The 20,077-nt window shown below is 50.0% G+C and overlaps 1 protein-coding gene across 1 annotated transcript in view; it reads right to left on the minus strand.

The window, feature by feature from the left end:
- Window positions 1–1,732: 1,732 nt before the first annotated feature.
- Window positions 1,733–20,077, minus strand: part of LOC142368586 (voltage-gated potassium channel subunit beta-3-like) — a 40,722-nt gene continuing 22,377 nt past the window's right edge. Inside the window, exons 9-14 of the mRNA XM_075450794.1 lie at window positions 14,396–14,481; window positions 11,263–11,383; window positions 4,867–4,961; window positions 4,681–4,801; window positions 3,009–3,097; window positions 1,733–2,818 (exon numbers count right to left, since the gene is read on the minus strand). Coding sequence (XP_075306909.1) covers window positions 2,726–2,818; window positions 3,009–3,097; window positions 4,681–4,801; window positions 4,867–4,961; window positions 11,263–11,383; window positions 14,396–14,481 — 605 coding nt within the window. The 3' untranslated portion in view covers window positions 1,733–2,725. The remainder of the gene's footprint in view (window positions 2,819–3,008; window positions 3,098–4,680; window positions 4,802–4,866; window positions 4,962–11,262; window positions 11,384–14,395; window positions 14,482–20,077) is intronic.

Here is a 20,077-nt window from a genome sequence, read left to right on the forward strand (position 1 = left end):
TCCGCCTATCAGACAGAACTGAGGGTCAGAACTTGAGTTTGAATGTTTAGAAATAACTCAAACAGCTGAAATCTGCAGATATTTTCAGTTTTTATCAGATCAGAGTTTGATCAATAAACTGAGTTTATGTGACTGTTACAGGTTCTGTTACAGGTTCTGTTAAGGGTTCTGTTAAGGGTTCTGTTTAATGTCATGTTAAAGGTTCCGTTAAAGGTTCTGTTTAAAGGTTCTGTTTAATGTCATGTTAAAGGTTCTGGTACAGGTTCTGTTACAGGTTCTGTTAAGGGTTCTGTTTAATGTCATGTTAAAGGTTCTGTTTAAAGGTTCTGTTTAAAGGTTCTGTTAAAGGTTCTGTTTAATGTCATGTTAAAGGTTCTGTTTAAAGGTTCCGTTAAAGGTTCTGTTTAAAGGTTCTGTTAAAGGTTCTGTTTAATGTCATGTTAAAGGTTCTGGTACAGGTTCCGTTTAATGTCATGTTAAGGGTTCTGTTTAAAGGTTCTGTTTAAAGGTTCCGTTAAAGGTTCTGTTTAAACGTTCTGTTTAAAGGTTCCGTTACAGGTTCTGTTTAAAGGTTCTGTTAAGGGTTCTGTTTAAAGGTTCTGTTAAAGGTTCTGTTTAATGTCATGTTAAAGGTTCTGTTACAGGTTCTGTTTAATGTCATGTTAAAGGTTCTGTTTAAAGGTTCCGTTAAAGGTTCTGTTTAAAGGTTCCGTTAAAGGTTCTGTTTAAAGGTTCTGTTTAAAGGTTCCGTTAAAGGTTCTGTTTAAAGGTTCCGTTAAAGGTTCCATTAAAGGTTTTGTTTAAAGGTTCTGTTTAAAAGTTCTGTTTAAAGGTTCTGTTTAAAGGTTCTGTTAAAGGTTCCGTTAAAGGTTCTGTTTAAAGGTTCTGTTTAAAGGTTCCGTTAAAGGTTCTGTTTAAAAGTTCTGTTTAAAGGTTCTGTTTAAAGGTTCTGTTAAAGGTTCCGTTAAAGGTTCTGTTTAAAGGTTCTGTTTAAAGGTTCCGTTAAAGGTTCTGTTTAAAGGTTCTGTTTAAAGGTTCCGTTAAAGGTTCTGTTTAAAGGTTCTGTTTAAAGGTTCCGTTAAAGGTTCTGTTTAAAGGTTCCGTTAAAGGTTCCGTTAAAGGTTCTGTTTAAAGGTTCTGTTTAAAAGTTCTGTTTAAAGGTTCTGTTTAAAGGTTCTGTTGAAGGTTCCGTTAAAGGTTCCGTTAAAGGTTCTGTTTAAAGGTTCTGTTTAAAGGTTCTGTTTAAAGGTTCTGTTAAAGGTTCCGTTAAAGGTTCCGTTTAAAGGTTCCGTTTAAAGGTTCTGTTTAAAGGTTCTGTTTAAAGGTTCCGTTAAAGGTTCCGTTAAAGGTTCTGTTTAAAGGTTCCGTTAAAGGTTCCGTTAAAGGTTCCGTTAAAGGTTCTGTTTAAAGGTTCTGTTTAATGTCTCGTTAAAGGTTCCGTTTAAAGGTTCCGTTTAAAGGTTCCGTTTAAAGGTTCTGTTTAAAGGTTCCGTTAAAGGTTCCGTTAAAGGTTCTGTTTAAAGGTTCCGTTAAAGGTTCCGTTAAAGGTTCCGTTAAAGGTTCTGTTTAAAGGTTCTGTTTAATGTCTCGTTAAAGGTTCCGTTTAAAGGTTCCGTTTAAAGGTTCCGTTTAAAGGTTCCGTTAAAGGTTCTGTTTAAAGGTTCTGTTTAATGTCTCGTTAAAGGTTCTGTTTAAAGGTTCTGTTTAATGTCTCGTTAAAGGTTCCGTTAAAGCTGACCCAGTTTTGTGTCGGTTCTGTTTTGACCCAAACATTTTATTAATAATGAATAATTTTGTTGTGGTTCATGCGTTCCATCCCATATTTGTGTCCCGTTCATGCTTCTCCGAGTCGTGGTCAGTTTGAGGCGGTGGCTGCGGCCCCCTGGGGGTCCCGGCCCCTCAGTTTGAGCACCGTAAAGGTAAAAATCTTCTCTATCTAAACACAGACAGAAGGAGCAGCGTCTACATTCATAAAATCTAGATTTCACAGTAGGTTCTTACAACAGTTAACTTTAACGTGAGGCGAGAAACACAAACTACAGAAGCCCATTAATGCCAAAAAGAAAAAAGAATGAACGTGGAAATAATTCTGAATGTTTATTAAAGCAACAAAAATAATTCAACTTCCTGTTTAAACTTCAGATCTAATGTGGGAACATTTCACGTACTCATATGTTATATATTATATATAATTATAAACCGATTCAATCATCAAACTTTTCTCCAAACTGACCACGTTTTTAGTTTTGTAGTATTTAAGTGATTATTCAGTGATCAATCAATCTGTTATTGATCTCAGCCGATCGAACTTTTTGATAGAAGAGAACTTTTTTTTCCTTTTTTTCACATGAATGGGCTTCCATATCTACATTACTGGCTCTAAGCTAAAGAAATAATTAATTATATTCAGATTTCCTCTGTTTTTGTGCTCGTGATGTTTGTTCTTCTGCTGAAGTTATTGATCTGCTGAAGTTATTGATCTGCTGAAGTTATTGATCTGATAAGTTATTGATGATTAACAGACTGTAAGAACTCTGCATTATGTCTTCAGGTTAATACAAGAATAAATATTTCTGATATATTTCAGACCATCTCTTTTTCTGTGTTCCTGTCTCCATGACGACGGCGTGGTCACATGACAAATAAATTCACTCTTCTGTGCTTCTTCGTGTCAAAGTCTTCTGTCGTCTTATCGAATGTTTTAAATAAAGTTTGTTCTTCCTCCTCAGCTCCTTCCCTCCCTCTTGGTGTTTCGCGGCTTGTTGCCAAGCAACGCATCCATCTCAGCAATAAGGGGCGGAGTCAGCTGAGTCAGCACCTGAAAAACGGAACAGAGGCAGTCAACCAATCACAGACCTGGAACTGCATGCTTTGACAAACCCAGAGATCTGATTGGATGCTCAGAGTCAGACTCATGTTTTTATTTTTTGTTTTTGTTTTCTGTAATTCTCCTCTCTGCCACCAGAGGGAGTCCAACTGAACCACCGCTGTGTTTGTGTCTGTTCTACCCTGATGGAACCCAGGTTCTCCAGTAGCTGCTCCGTGTTGGAAACGCCGAGCAGAACCGAGCTGACGCCTTCACTCCGCAGACACCAGGCTGGAGAACAGAAACATGTGACTCAGGAGACAGAGTGGAGAGCTAACTGCTAAAAATATATGGTTAACAGCTAAAAATATATGGCTAACGGCTAACTGAATATGGTTAACGGCTAACTGAATATGGCTAACGGCTAACTGAATATGGTTAACGGCTAACTGAATAGGGTTAACGGCTGACTGAATATGGTTAACGGCTGACTGAATATGGTTAACGGCTGACTGAATATGGCTAACTGCTAACTGAATATGGCTAACTGCTAACTGAATATGGCTAATTGCTAATTGAAGATGGTAAACTGCTAACTGAATATGGTTCACTGCTAACTGAATATGGCTAACTGCAAACTGAATATGGCTAATTGCTAACTGAATATGGTTCACTGCTAACTGAATATGGCTAACTACTAACTGAATATGGCTAACAGCTAACTGAATATGGCTAACTGCTAACTGAATATGGCTAACTGCTAACTGAATATGGTTAACTGCTAACTGAATATGGCTAACTGCTAACTGAAAATGGTTAACAGCGAACTGAATATGGCTAACTGTGAACTGAATATGGCTAACTACTAACTGAATATGGCTAACAGCTAACTGAACATGGCTAACTGCTAACTGAATATGGTTAATTGCTAACTGAATATGGTTAATTGCTAACTGAATATGGTTAACTGCTAACTGAATATGGTTCACTGCTAACTGAATATGGCTAACTACTAACTGAATATGGCTAACAGCTAACTGAATATGGCTAACTGCTAACTGAATATGGTTAATTGCTAACTGAATATGGTTCATTGCTAACTGAATATGGCTAACTACTAACTGAATATGGCTAACTGCTAACTGAATATGGCTAACAGCTAACTGAATATGGCTAACTGCTAACTGAATATGGTTAATTGCTAACTGAATATGGTTCATTGCTAACTGAATATGGCTAACTACTAACTGAATATGGCTAACTGCTAACTGAATATGGCTAACTGCTAACTGAATATGGTTAATTGCTAACTGAATATGGTTAACTGCTAACTGAATATGGTTCACTGCTAACTGAATATGGCTAACTACTAACTGAATATGGCTAACAGCTAACTGAATATGGCTAACTGCTAACTGAATATGGTTAATTGCTAACTGAATATGGTTAATTGCTAACTGAATATGGCTAACTACTAACTGAATATGGCTAACAGCTAACTGAATATGGCTAACTGCTAACTGAATATGGTTAATTGCTAACTGAATATGGCTAACTACTAACTGAATATGGCTAACTGCTAACTGAATATGGCTAACTGCTAACTGAATATGGCTAACTGCTAACTGAATATGGTTAACTGCTAACTGAATATGGCTAACTGCTAACTGAATATGGCTAACTGCTAACTGAATATGGTTAACTTCTGGTGTCGGTTCTGGTTTCGGGTCAGTTCTGGTGTTGGTTCTGGTTTCGGGTCTGGTTTCGGGTCAGTTCTGGTGTCGGTTCTGGTGTCGGTTCTGGTGTCAGTTCTGGTGTCGGTTCTGGTGTCGGTTCTGGTGTCGGTTCTGGTGTCTCCAGTGCTGTCAGTGTACCTATAGCCAGTTGAGCAGCGGTGCAGTTCAGCCTGTCGGCCAGCAGATGGAGCTCCTTGATCTTGCTGAGCTGCTTCTTCCCCTCATCGCTGTGCATGCGCTCCTTCAGCCACGCGTAGCCCTGCACACACAAACATTAATCACCACGGTAACAGCCTGAACATGGATGATTGTCAGCATCTCTACCTTCATGGTGGCTCTGGAGCTCTCAGGGATCCCCTCGTTGTATTTACCCGTCAGCAGACCACAGGCCAGCGGGGACCAGGTCATGGCTCCGACACCTGAGACAGGTGGACCAGAGTTAGACCACCTGGTGGACCAGGGTTAGACCACCTGGTGGACCAGGGTTAGACCACCTGGTGGACCAGAGTTAGACCACCTGGTGGACCAGGGTTAGACCACCTGGTGGACCAGGGTTAGACCACCTGGTGGACCAGAGTTAGACCACCTGGTGGACCAGAGTTAGACCACCTGGTGGACCAGGGTTAGACCACCTGGTGGACCAGAGTTAGACCACCTGGTGGACCAGAGTTAGGTCACCTGGTGGACCAGGGTTAGACCAACTGGTGGACCAGAGTTAGGCCACCTGGTGGACCAAGGTTAGACCACCTGGTGGACCAGGGTTAGGCCACCTGGTGGACCAGAGTTAGACCACCTGGTGGACCAGGGTTAGGCCACCTGGTGGACCAGGGTTAGACCACCTGGTGGACCAGAGTTAGACCACCTGGTGCACCAGGGTTAGACCACCTGGTGGACCAGGGTTAGACCAACTGGTGGACCAGAGTTAGACCACCTGGTGGACCAGGGTTAGACCACCTGGTGGACCAGAGTTAGACCACCTGGTGGACCAGAGTTAGACCACCTGGTGGACCAGGGTTAGACCAACTGGTGGACCAGGGTTAGACCACCTGGTGGACCAGAGTTAGACCACCTGGTGGACCAGGGTTAGACCACCTGGTGGACCAGGGTTAGACCAACTGGTGGACCAGGGTTAGACCACCTGGTGGACCAGGGTTAGACCACCTGGTGGACCAGAGTTAGACCACCTGGTGGACCAGAGTTAGACCACCTGGTGGACCAGGGTTAGACCACCTGGTGGACCAGGGTTAGACCACCTGGTGGACCACAGTTAGACCACCTGGTGGACCAGGGTTAGACCACCTGGTAGACCAGAGTTAGACCACCTGGTGGACCAGGGTTAGACCAACTGGTGGACCAGAGTTAGACCACCTGGTGGACCAGGGTTAGACCACCTGGTGGACCAGAGTTAGACCAACGGGTGGACCACAGTTAGACCAACTGGTGGACCAAAGTTAGACCACCTGGTGGACCAGAGTTAGACCAACGGGTGGACCAGGGTTAGACCACCTGGTGGACCAGAGTTAGACCACCTGGTGGACCAGGGTTAGACCACCTGGTGGACCACAGTTAGACCACCTGGTGGACCAGAGTTAGACCACCTGGTGGACCAGAGTTAGACCACCTGGTGGACCACAGTTAGACCACCTGGTGGACCAGAGTTAGACCACCTGGTGGACCAGGGTTAGACCACCTGGTGGACCAGAGTTAGACCACCTGGTGGACCAGAGTTAGACCACCTGGTGGACCACAGTTAGACCACCTGGTGGACCAGGGTTAGGCCACCTGGTGGACCAGAGTTAGACCACCTGGTGGACCACAGTTAGACCACCTGGTGGACCAGGGTTAGACCAACTAGTGGACCAAAGTTAGACCACCTGGTGGACCAGAGTTAGACCACCTGGTGGACCAGAGTTGGAACACCTGGTGGACCAGGGTTAGACCACCTGGTGGACCAGAGTTAGACTAACTGGTGGACCAAAGTTAGACCACCTGGTGGACCAAAGTTAGACCACCTGGTGGACCAGAGTTAGACCACCTGGTGGACCACAGTTAGACCACCTGGTGGACCAGGGTTAGACCACCTGGTGGACCAGAGTTAGACCACCTGGTGGACCAGGGTTAGACCACCTGGTGGACCACAGTTAGACCACCTGGTGGACCAGAGTTAGACCACCTGGTGGACCACAGTTAGACCACCTGGTGGACCAGAGTTAGACCACCTGGTGGACCACAGTTAGACCACCTGGTGGACCAGAGTTAGACCACCTGGTGGACCAGGGTTAGACCACCTGGTGGACCAGAGTTAGACCACCTGGTGGACCAGAGTTAGACCACCTGGTGCACCAAGGTTAGACCACCTGGTGGACCAGGGTTAGACCACCTGGTGGACCAGAGTTAGACCACCTGGTGGACCACAGTTAGACCACCTGGTGGACCACAGTTAGACCACCTGGTGGACCAGAGTTAGACCACCTGGTGGACCAGGGTTAGACCACCTGGTGGACCACAATTAGACCACCTGGTGGACCACAGTTAGACCAACTGGTGGACCAGGGTTAGACCACCTGGTGGACCACAGTTAGACCACCTGGTGGACCAGGGTTAGGCCACCTGGTGGACCAGAGTTAGACCACCTGGTGGACCACAGTTAGACCACCTGGTGGACCAGGGTTAGACCAACTAGTGGACCAAAGTTAGACCACCTGGTGGACCAGAGTTAGACCACCTGGTGGACCAGAGTTGGAACACCTGGTGGACCAGGGTTAGACCACCTGGTGGACCAGAGTTAGACTAACTGGTGGACCAAAGTTAGACCACCTGGTGGACCAAAGTTAGACCACCTGGTGGACCACAGTTAGACCACCTGGTGGACCAGGGTTAGACCACCTGGTGGACCAGAGTTAGACCACCTGGTGGACCAGAGTTAGACCACCTGGTGCACCAAGGTTAGACCACCTGGTGGACCAGGGTTAGACCACCTGGTGGACCAGGGTTAGACCACCTGGTGGACCACAGTTAGACCACCTGGTGGACCAGAGTTAGACCACCTGGTGGACCAGGGTTAGGCCACCTGGTGGACCACAGTTCGACCACCTGGTGGACCACAGTTAGACCAACTGGTGGACCAGGGTTAGACCACCTGGTGGACCACAGTTAGACCACCTGGTGGACCAGGGTTAGACCACCTGGTGGACCAGAGTTAGACCACCTGGTGGACCAGAGTTAGACCACCTGGTGGACCAGGGTTAGACCACCTGGTGGACCAGGGTTAGACCACCTGGTGGACCACAGTTAGACCACCTGGTGGACCAGGGTTAGACCACCTGGTAGACCAGAGTTAGACCACCTGGTGGACCAGGGTTAGACCAACTGGTGGACCAGAGTTAGACCACCTGGTGGACCAGGGTTAGACCACCTGGTGGACCAGAGTTAGACCAACGGGTGGACCACAGTTAGACCAACTGGTGGACCAAAGTTAGACCACCTGGTGGACCAGAGTTAGACCACCTGGTGGACCACAGTTAGACCACCTGGTGGACCAGGGTTAGACCACCTGGTGGACCACAGTTAGACCACCTGGTGGACCAGAGTTAGACCACCTGGTGGACCACAGTTAGACCACCTGGTGGACCAGAGTTAGACCACCTGGTGGACCACAGTTAGACCACCTGGTGGACCAGAGTTAGACCACCTGGTGGACCAGGGTTAGACCACCTGGTGGACCAGAGTTAGACCACCTGGTGGACCAGAGTTAGACCACCTGGTGCACCAAGGTTAGACCACCTGGTGGACCAGGGTTAGACCACCTGGTGGACCAGAGTTAGACCACCTGGTGGACCACAGTTAGACCACCTGGTGGACCACAGTTAGACCACCTGGTGGACCAGAGTTAGACCACCTGGTGGACCAGGGTTAGACCACCTGGTGGACCAGGGTTAGACCACCTGGTGGACCAGAGTTAGACCACCTGGTGGACCAGGGTTAGACCACCTGGTGGACCAGAGTTAGACCACCTGGTGCACCAAGGTTAGACCACCTGGTGGACCAGAGTTAGACCACCTGGTGGACCAGGGTTAGACCACCTGGTGGACCAGAGTTAGACCACCTGGTGGACCAGGGTTAGACCATCTGGTGGACCAGGGTTAGACCACCTGGTGGACCAGAGTTAGACCACCTGGTGCACCAAGGTTAGACCACCTGGTGGACCAGAGTTAGACCACCTGGTGGACCAGGGTTAGACCACCTGGTGGACCAGAGTTAGACCACCTGGTGGACCAGGGTTAGACCATCTGGTGGACCAGAGTTAGACCACCTGGTGGACCAGGGTTAGACCACCTGGTGGACCACAATTAGACCACCTGGTGGACCACAGTTAGACCAACTGGTGGACCAGGGTTAGACCACCTGGTGGACCACAGTTAGACCACCTGGTGGACCAGGGTTAGGCCACTTGGTGGACCAGAGTTAGACCACCTGGTGGACCACAGTTAGACCACCTGGTGGACCAGGGTTAGACCAACTAGTGGACCAAAGTTAGACCACCTGGTGGACCAGAGTTAGACCACCTGGTGGACCAGAGTTGGAACACCTGGTGGACCAGAGTTGGAACACCTGGTGGACCAGGGTTAGACCACCTGGTGGACCAGAGTTAGACTAACTGGTGGACCAAAGTTAGACCACCTGGTGGACCAAAGTTAGACCACCTGGTGGACCAGAGTTAGACCACCTGGTGGACCACAGTTAGACCACCTGGTGGACCAGGGTTAGACCACCTGGTGGACCAGAGTTAGACCACCTGGTGGACCAGAGTTAGACCACCTGGTGGACCAGGGTTAGACCACCTGGTGGACCAGGGTTAGACCACCTGGTGGACCAGGGTTAGACCACCTGGTGGACCACAGTTAGACCACCTGGTGGACCAGAGTTAGACCACCTGGTGGACCAGGGTTGGGCCACCTGGTGGACCACAGTTCGACCACCTGGTGGACCACAGTTAGACCAACTGGTGGACCAGGGTTAGACCACCTGGTGGACCACAGTTAGACCACCTGGTGGACCAGGGTTAGACCACCTGGTGAACCACAATTAGACCACCTGGTGGACCACAGTTAGACCAACTGGTGGACCAGGGTTAGACCACCTGGTGGACCACAGTTAGACCACCTGGTGGACCAGGGTTAGGCCACCTGGTGGACCAGAGTTAGACCACCTGGTGGACCACAGTTAGACCACCTGGTGGACCAGGGTTAGACCACCTGGTGGACCAGAGTTAGACCAACGGGTGGACCAGAGTTAGACCAACTGGTGGACCAAAGTTAGACCACCTGGTGGACCAGAGTTAGACCAACGGGTGGACCAGGGTTAGACCAACTAGTGGACCAAAGTTAGACCACCTGGTGGACCAGAGTTAGACCACCTGGTGGACCAGAGTTAGAACACCTGGTGGACCAGGGTTAGACCACCTGGTGGACCAGAGTTAGACTAACTGGTGGACCAAAGTTAGACCACCTGGTGGACCAGGGTTAGACCACCTGGTGGACCAGAGTTAGACCACCTGGTGGACCACAGTTAGACCACCTGGTGGACCAGAGTTAGACCACCTGGTGGACCACAGTTAGACCACCTGGTGGACCACAGTTAGACCACCTGGTGGACCAGGGTTAGACCACCTGGTGGACCAGAGTTAGACCAACTGGTGGACCAGAGTTAGACCACCTGGTGGACCAGGGTTAGACCACCTGGTGGACCAGAGTTAGACCACCTGGTGGACCAGGGTTAGACCACCTGGTGGACCAGGGTTAGACCAACTGGTGGACCAGAGTTAGACCACCTGGTGAACCAGGGTTAGGCCACCTGGTGGACCAGGGTTAGACCACCTGGTGGACCACCTGGTGGACCAGAGTTAGACCACCTGGTGGACCAGGGTTAGACCACCTGGTGGACCAGAGTTAGACCACCTGGTGGACCAGGGTTAGACCACCTGGTGAACCAGGGTTAGGCCACCTGGTGGACCAGGGTTAGACCACCTGGTGGACCAGGGTTAGACCACCTGGTGGACCAGAGTTAGACCACCTGGTGGACCAGGGTTAGACCACCTGGTGGACCAGAGTTAGGCCACCTGGTGGACCAGGGTTAGACCAACTGGTGGACCAGAGTTAGGCCACCTGGTGGACCAGGGTTAGGCCACCTGGTGGACCAGGGTTAGACCACCTGGTGGACCAGAGTTAGACCACCTGGTGGACCAGGGTTAGACCACCTGGTGGACCAGAGTCAGACCACCTGGTGAACCAGGGTTAGGCCACCTGGTGGACCAGGGTTAGACCACCTGGTGGACCAGAGTTAGACCACCTGGTGGACCAGGGTTAAACCACCTGGTGGACCAGGGTTAGACCACCTGGTGGACCAAAGTTAGACCACCTGGTGGACCAGGGTTAGACCATCTGGTGGACCAGGTTTAGGCCACTTGGTGGACCAGAGTTAGACCACCTGGTGGACCAGAGTTAGACCACCTGGTGGACCAGGGTTAGACCACCTGGTGGACCAGGGTTAGACCACCTGGTGGACCAAAGTTAGACCACCTGGTGAACCAGGGTTAGGCCACCTGGTGGACCAGGGTTACACCACCTGGTGGACCAGGGTTAGACCACCTGGTGGACCAGAGTTAGACCACCTGGTGGACCAGGGTTAGACCACCTGGTGGACCAGGGTGTGTGTTTGTACCGATCTTGTGATAAAGTTCAGGCAGCTGCAGCTCCACTTTGTCTCTCTGGAAGTAGTGATACTCGGCCTGCTCACACACCGGAGGAATCAGGTTAAACTGCCGGGCCACAGAGTACGCCTCCTGAGACAGGTGAGACACAGGTGAGATACACAGGTGAGACACACAGGTGAGACACACACAGGTGAGACACATGTGAGAGACAGGTGAGAGAGACAGGTGAGACACACAGGTGAGACACAGGTGAGACACACACACACAGGTGAGACACACAGGTGAGACACACAGGTGAGACACAGGTGAGAGACACAGGTGAGACACAGGTGAGACACAGGTGAGAGACACAGGTGAAATACACAGGTGAGACACACAGGTGAGACACAGGTGAGACACACAGGTGAGACACACAGGTGAGAGACAGGTGAGACACACAGGTGAGACACACAGATGAGATACAGGTGAGACACAGTTGAGACACACAGGTGAGACACAGGTGAGATACAGGTGAGACACATAGGTGAGACAAAGGTGAGAGACAGGTGAGACACAGGTGAGATACACAGGTGAGACACAAGTGAGACACACAGGTGAGACACACACACACACAGGTGAGACACACACACAGGTGAGACACAGGTGAGACACAGATGAGACACACGTGAGACACACAGGTGAGACACACACACACAGGTTAATAAAGTTAAACTGCCGGGCCACAGAGTACGCCTCCTGAGACAGGTGAGACACAGGTGAGACACAGGTGAGAGACAGGTGAGACACAGGTGAGACACACAGGTGAGACACACAGGTGAGACCTAGGTGAGAGACAGCTGAGAGAGACAGGTGAGACACAGGTGAGACACACACACACAGGTGAGACATAGGTGAGACACAGGTGAGACACAGGTGAGACACACACACACACGTGAGACACACAGGTGAGACACACACACACAGGTTAATAAAGTTAAACTGCCGGGCCACAGAGTACGCCTCCTGAGACAGGTGAGACACAGGTGAGACACAGGTGAGAGACAGGTGAGACACAGGTGAGACACACAGGTGAGACACACAGGTGAGACCTAGGTGAGAGACAGCTGAGAGAGACAGGTGAGACACAGGTGAGACACACACACACAGGTGAGACATAGGTGAGACATAGGTGAGACACAGGTGAGACACAGGTGAGACACACACACACACGTGAGACACACAGGTGAGACACACAGGTGAGAGACAGGTGAAACACAGGTGAGACACACACACACAGGTGAGATACAAAGGTGAGACACACAGGTGAGACACACACACACAGGTTAATCAGGTTAAACTGCCGGGCCACAGAGTACGCCTCCTGAGACAGGTGAGACACAGGTGAGAGACAGGTGAGAGAGACAGGTGAGACACAGGTGAGACACACAGGTGAGACACAGGTGAGACCTAGGTGAGAGACAGGTGAGAGAGACAGGTGAGACACAGGTGAGACACACACACACAGGTGAGACATAGGTGAGACACAGGTGAGACACAGGTGAGACACACACACACAGGTGAGACACACAGGTGAGACACACAGGTGAGAGACAGGTGAAACACAGGTGAGACACAGGTGAGACACACACACACAGGTGAGACACACAGGTGAGACACAGGTGAGACACACAGGTGAGACACAGGTGAGAGACCCAGGTGAGACACAGGTGAGACACAGGTGAGAGACACAGGTGAGATACACAGGTGAGACACACAGGTGAGACACACAGGTGAGACACACAGGTGAGACACACAGGTGAGACACAGGTGAGAGACAGGTGAGAGACAGATGAGACACAGGTGAGAGACAGGTGAGACACACAGGTGAGAGACAGGTGGGATACAGGTGAGACACACAGGTGAGACACAGGTGAGAGACAGGTGAGACACACAGGAGAGACACACAGGTGAGACACACAGGTGAGACACACAGGTGAGACACAGGTGAGACACAGGTGAGACACACAGGTGAGACACAAGTGAGAGACAGGTGAGAGACAGGTGAGACACAGGTGAGATACAGTTGAGACACACAGGTGAGACACAGGTGAGATACACAGGTGAGACACAGGTGAGACACACACACACAGGTTAATCAGGTTAAACTGCCGGGCCACAGAGTACACCTCCTGAGACAGGTGAGACACAGGTGAGAGACAGGTGAGAGACAGGTGAGACACAGGTGAGACACACAGGTGAGACACAGGTGAGACCTAGGTGAGAGACAGGTGAGAGAGACAGGTGAGACACAGGTGAGACACAGGTGAGACACACACACACAGGTGAGACACACAGGTGAGAGACAGGTGAGACACAGGTGAGACACACAGGTGAGACACACAGGTGAGACACACAGGTGAGATACAGGTGAGACACACAGGTGAGACACAGGTGAGAGACCCAGGTGAGACACAGGTGAGACACACAGGTGAGATACAGGTGAGACACACAGGTGAGACACAGGTGAGAGACCCAGGTGAGACACAGGTGAGACACACAGGTGAGACACAGGTGAGAGACCCAGGTGAGACACAGGTGAGACACACAGGTGAGACACACAGGTGAGACACACAGGTGAGACACAGGTGAGACACACAGGTGAAAGACAGGTGAGACACAGGTGAGACACAGGTGAGACACACAGGTGAGACACACAGGTGAGATACAGGTGAGACACACAGGTGAGACACACAGGTGAGACACAGGTGAGACACACAGGTGAGAGACCCAGGTGAGACACAGGTGAGACACAAAGGTGATATACAGGTGAGACACACAGGCAGGTGAGACACACACACACAGGTGAGACAGACAGGTGAGACAGACAGGTGGGACACACACACCGATGAGATACAGGTGAGAGACACAGGCAGGTGAGACACACACACACAGGTGAGACAGACAGGTGAGACAGACAGGTGAGACACAGGTGAGACACAGGTGAGACACAGGTGAGACACACACACACACACACACACAGGTGAGACACAGACAGGTGAGACACACACACACAGGTGAGACACACACACACACACACACACAGGTGAGACACAAACAGGTGAGACACACAGGTGAGACACACAGGTGTCCTCGGTGACTCACCATGATCTCCACCACGTTCCAGCGGGACGTTCCCCAGTACATGGCCAAACCCTGATCGATCACAAAGGTCATCGCACGCACGACCTCTGCAACACCAGAGAAGCACAGCCAATCAGAGCAGCTGCTGACGTCACATGATCCAACTTATGGGGACCAGGTGGTTTTACAGCAACTCATGGGGACCAGGTGGTTTTACACCAACTTATGGGGACCAGGTGGTGTTACACCAACTTATGGGGACCAGGTGGTGTTACACCAACTTATGGGGACCAGGTGGTGTTACACCAACTTATGGGGACCAGGTGGTTTTACACCAACTTATGGGGACCAGGTGGTGTTACACCAACTTATGGGGACCAGGTGGTGTTACACCAACTTATGGGGACCAGGTGGTGTTACATCAACTTATGGGGACCAGGTGGTGTTACACCAACTTATAGGGACCAGGTGGTGTTACACCAACTTATGGGGACCAGGTGGTGTTACACCAACTTATGGGGACCAGGTGGTTTTACACCAACTTATGGGGACCAGGTGGTGTTACACCAACTTATGGGGACCAGGTGGTTTTACACCAACTTATGGGGACCAGGTGGTGTTACACCAACTTATAGGGACCAGGTGGTGTTACACCAACTTATGGGGACCAGGTGGTGTTACACCAACTTATGGGGACCAGGTGGTTTTACACCAACTTATGGGGACCAGGTGGTGTTACACCAACTTATGGGGACCAGGTGGTGTTACACCAACTTATGGGGACCAGGTGGTGTTACATCAACTTATGGGGACCAGGTGGTGTTACACCAACTTATAGGGACCAGGTGGTGTTACACCAACTTATGGGGACCAGGTGGTGTTACACCAACTTATGGGGACCAGGTGGTTTTACACCAACTTAAGGGGACCAGGTGGTGTTACACCAACTTATGGGGACCAGGTGGTTTTACACCAACTTATGGGGACCAGGTGGTGTTACACCAACTTATAGGGACCAGGTGGTGTTACACCAACTTATGGGGACCAGGTGGTGTTACACCAACTTATGGGGACTAGGTGGTGTTACACCAACTTTTGGGGATCAGGTGGTGTTACACCAACTTATGGGGACCAGGTGGTGTTACACCAACTTATGGGGACCAGGTGGTTTTACACCAACTTATGGGGACTAGGTGGTGTTACACCAACTTTTGGGGACCAGGTGGTGTTACACCGACTTATGGGGACCAGGTGGTGTTACAGCAACTTATGGGGACCAGGTGGTGTTACAGCAACTTATGGGGACCAGGTGGTTTTACACCAACTTATGGGGACCAGGTGGTTTTACACCAACTTATGGGGACCAGGTGGTGTTACACCGACTTATGGGGACCAGGTGGTGTTACAGCAACTTATAGGGACCAGGTGGTTTTACACCAACTTATGGGGACCAGGTGGTGTTACACCAACTTATGGGGACCAGGTGGTTTTACACCAACTTATGGGGACCAGGTGGTGTTACACCAACTTATGGGGACCAGGTGGTGTTACACCAACTTATGGGGACCAGGTGGTTTTACACCAACTTATGGGGACCAGGTGGTGTTACACCAACTTATAGGGACCAGGTGGTGTTACACCAACTTATGGGGACCAGGTGGTGTTACACCAACTTATGGGGACTAGGTGGTGTTACACCAACTTTTGGGGATCAGGTGGTGTTACACCAACTTATGGGGACCAGGTGGTGTTACAGCAACTTATGGGGACCAGGTGGTGTTACAGCAACTTATGGGGACCAGGTGGTTTTACACCAACTTATGGGGACCAGGTGGTGTTACACCAACTGATGGGGACCAGGTGGTTTTACACCAACTTATGGGGACCAGGTGGTTTTACACCAACTTATAGGGACCAGGTGGTTTTACACCAACTGATGGGGACCAGGTGGTTTTACACCAACTGATGGGGACCAGGTGGTGTTACACCAACTGATGGGGACCAGGTGGTGTTACACCAACTTATGGGGACCAGGTGGTTTTACACCAACTTATGGGGACCAGGTGGTGTTACACCAACTTATGGGGACCAGGTGGTGTTACAGCAACTTATGGGGACCAGGTGGTTTTACACAAACTTATGGGGACCAGGTGGTTTTACACCAACCTATGGGGACTAGGTGGTGTTACAGCAACTTATGGGGACCAGGTGGTGTTACAGCAACTTATGGGGACCAGGTGGTTTTACACCAACTTATAGGGACCAGGTGGTTTTACACCACCTTATGGGGACCAGGTGGTGTTACACCAACTTATGGGGACCAGGTGGTTTTACACCAACTTATGGGGACCAGGTGGTTTTACACCAACTGATGGGGACCAGGTGGTTTTACAGCAACTTATGGGGACCAGGTGGTTTTACACCAACTGATGGGGACCAGTTGGTTTTACAGCAACTTATGGGGACCAGGTGGTTTTACACCAACTGATGGGGACCAGGTGGTTTTACAGCAACTTATGATGACTAGGTGGTTTTACACCAACTTATAGGGACTAGGTAGTTTTACAGCAACTTATGGGGACCAGGTGGTTTTACACCAACTGATGGGGACCAGGTGGTTTTACACCAACTTATGGGGACCAGATGGTGTTACACCAACTTATGGGGACCAGGTGGTGTTACATCAACTTATGGGGACCAGGTGGTTTTACACCAACTTATAGGGACCAGGTAGTTTTACACCAACTGATGGGGACCAGGTGGTGTTACACCAACTCATGGCGACCAGGTGGTGTTACACCAACTTATAGGGACCAGGTGGTTTTACACCAACTTATGGGGACCAGGTGGTTTTACACCAACTTATGGGGACCAGATGGTGTTACACCAACTTATGGGGACCAGGTGGTGTTACATCAACTTATGGGGACCAGGTGGTTTTACACCACCTTATGGGGACCAGATGGTGTTACACCAACTTATGGGGACTAGGTGGTGTTACACCAACTTTTGGGGACCAGGTGGTTTTACACCAACTTATGGGGACCAGGTGGTTTTACACCAACTTATGGGGACCAGGTGGTGTTACACCAACTTTTGGGGACCAGGTGGTTTTACACCAACTTATGGGGACTAGGTGGTGTTACACCAACTCATGGCGACCAGGTGGTGTTACATCAACTTATGGGGACCAGGTGGTGTTACACCAACTTATGGGGACCAGGTGGTTTTACACCAACTTATGGGGACCAGGTGGTTTTACACCAACTTATGGGGACCAGGTGGTTTACACCAACTAATGGCGACCAGGTGGTGTTACATCAACTTATGGGGACCAGGTGGTGTTACACCAACTTATGGGGACCAGGTGGTTTTACACCAACTTATGGGGACCAGGTGGTGTTACACCAACTTATGGGGACCAGGTGGCTTTACACCAATTTATGGGGACTAGGTAGTGTTACAGCAACTTATGGGGACCAGGTGGTGTTACACCAACTTATGGGGACTAGGTGGTGTTACACCAACTCATGGCGACCAGGTGGTGTTACATCAACTTATGGGGACCAGGTGGTGTTACACCAACTTTTGGGGACCAGGTGGTTTTACAGCAACTTATGGGGACCAGGTGTTTTTACAGCAACTTATGGGGACCAGGTGGTTTTACAGCAACTTATGGGGACCAGGTGGTGTTACACCGACTTATGGGGACCAGGTGGTGTTACAGCAACTTATGGGGACCAGGTGGTGTTACAGCAACTTATGGGGACCAGGTGGTTTTACACCAACTTATGGGGACCAGGTGGTGTTACAGCAACTTATGGGGACCAGGTGGTGTTACACCGACTTATGGGGACCAGGTGGTGTTACAGCAACTTATAGGGACCAGGTGGTTTTACACCAACTTATGGGGACCAGGTGGTGTTACACCAACTTATGGGGACCAGGTGGTGTTACACCAACTTATGGGGACCAGGTGGTTTTACACCAACTTATGGGGACCAGGTGGTGTTACACCAACTTATGGGGACCAGGTGGTGTTACACCAACTTATGGGGACCAGGTGGTGTTACATCAACTTATGGGGACCAGGTGGTGTTACACCAACTTATAGGGACCAGGTGGTGTTACACCAACTTATGGGGACCAGGTGGTGTTACACCAACTTATGGGGACCAGGTGGTTTTACACCAACTTATGGGGACCAGGTGGTGTTACACCAACTTATGGGGACCAGGTGGTGTTACACCAACTTATGGGGACCAGGTGGTTTTACACCAACTTATGGGGACCAGGTGGTGTTACACCAACTTATAGGGACCAGGTGGTTTTACACCAACTTATAGGGACCAGGTGGTGTTACACCAACTTATAGGGACCAGGTGGTGTTACACCAACTTATGGGGACCAGGTGGTGTTACACCAACTTATGGGGACTAGGTGGTGTTACACCAACTTTTGGGGATCAGGTGGTGTTACACCAACTTATGGGGACCAGGTGGTGTTACACCAACTTATGGGGACCAGGTGGTTTTACACCAACTTATGGGGACTAGGTGGTGTTACACCAACTTTTGGGGACCAGGTGGTGTTACACCGACTTATGGGGACCAGGTGGTGTTACAGCAACTTATGGGGACCAGGTGGTGTTACAGCAACTTATGGGGACCAGGTGGTTTTACACCAACTTATGGGGACCAGGTGGTGTTACACCAACTGATGGGGACCAGGTGGTTTTACACCAACTTATGGGGACCAGGTGGTTTTACACCAACTTATAGGGACCAGGTGGTTTTACACCAACTGATGGGGACCAGGTGGTTTTACACCAACTTATGGGGACCAGGTGGTGTTACACCAACTGATGGGGACCAGGTGGTGTTACACCAACTGATGGGGACCAGGTGGTGTTACACCAACTTATGGGGACCAGGTGGTTTTACACCAACTTATGGGGACCAGGTGGTGTTACACCAACTTATGGGGACCAGGTGGTGTTACACCAACTTATGGGGACCAGGTGGTGTTACAGCAACTTATGGGGACCAGGTGGTTTTACACAAACTTATGGGGACCAGGTGGTTTTACACCAACCTATGGGGACTAGGTGGTGTTACAGCAACTTATGGGGACCAGGTGGTGTTACAGCAACTTATGGGGACCAGGTGGCTTTACACCAATTTATGGGGACTAGGTAGTGTTACAGCAACTTATGGGGACCAGGTGGTGTTACACCAACTTATGGGGACTAGGTGGTGTTACACCAACTCATGGCGACCAGGTGGTGTTACATCAACTTATGGGGACCAGGTGGTGTTACACCAACTTATGGGGACCAGGTGGTTTTACACCAATTTATGGGGACTAGGTAGTGTTACAGCAACTTATGGGGACCAGGTGGTGTTACAGCAACTGATGGGGACCAGGTGGTGTTACACCAACTCATGGCGACCAGGTGGTGTTACATCAACTTATGGGGACCAGGTGGTGTTACACCAACTTTTGGGGACCAGGTGGTTTTACACCAACTTATGGGGACCAGGTGGTTTTACACCAACTTATGGGGACTAGGTGGTGTTACACCAACTTATGGGGACCAGATGGTTTTACACCAACTTATGGGGACCAGGTGGTGTTACACCAACTTTTGGGGACCAGGTGGTTTTACACCAACTTATGGGGACCAGGTGGTTTTACACCAAC

Source organism: Odontesthes bonariensis, chromosome 19, assembly GCF_027942865.1.
Source record: "Odontesthes bonariensis isolate fOdoBon6 chromosome 19, fOdoBon6.hap1, whole genome shotgun sequence".
Lineage (NCBI taxonomy): Eukaryota > Metazoa > Chordata > Actinopteri > Atheriniformes > Atherinopsidae > Odontesthes > Odontesthes bonariensis.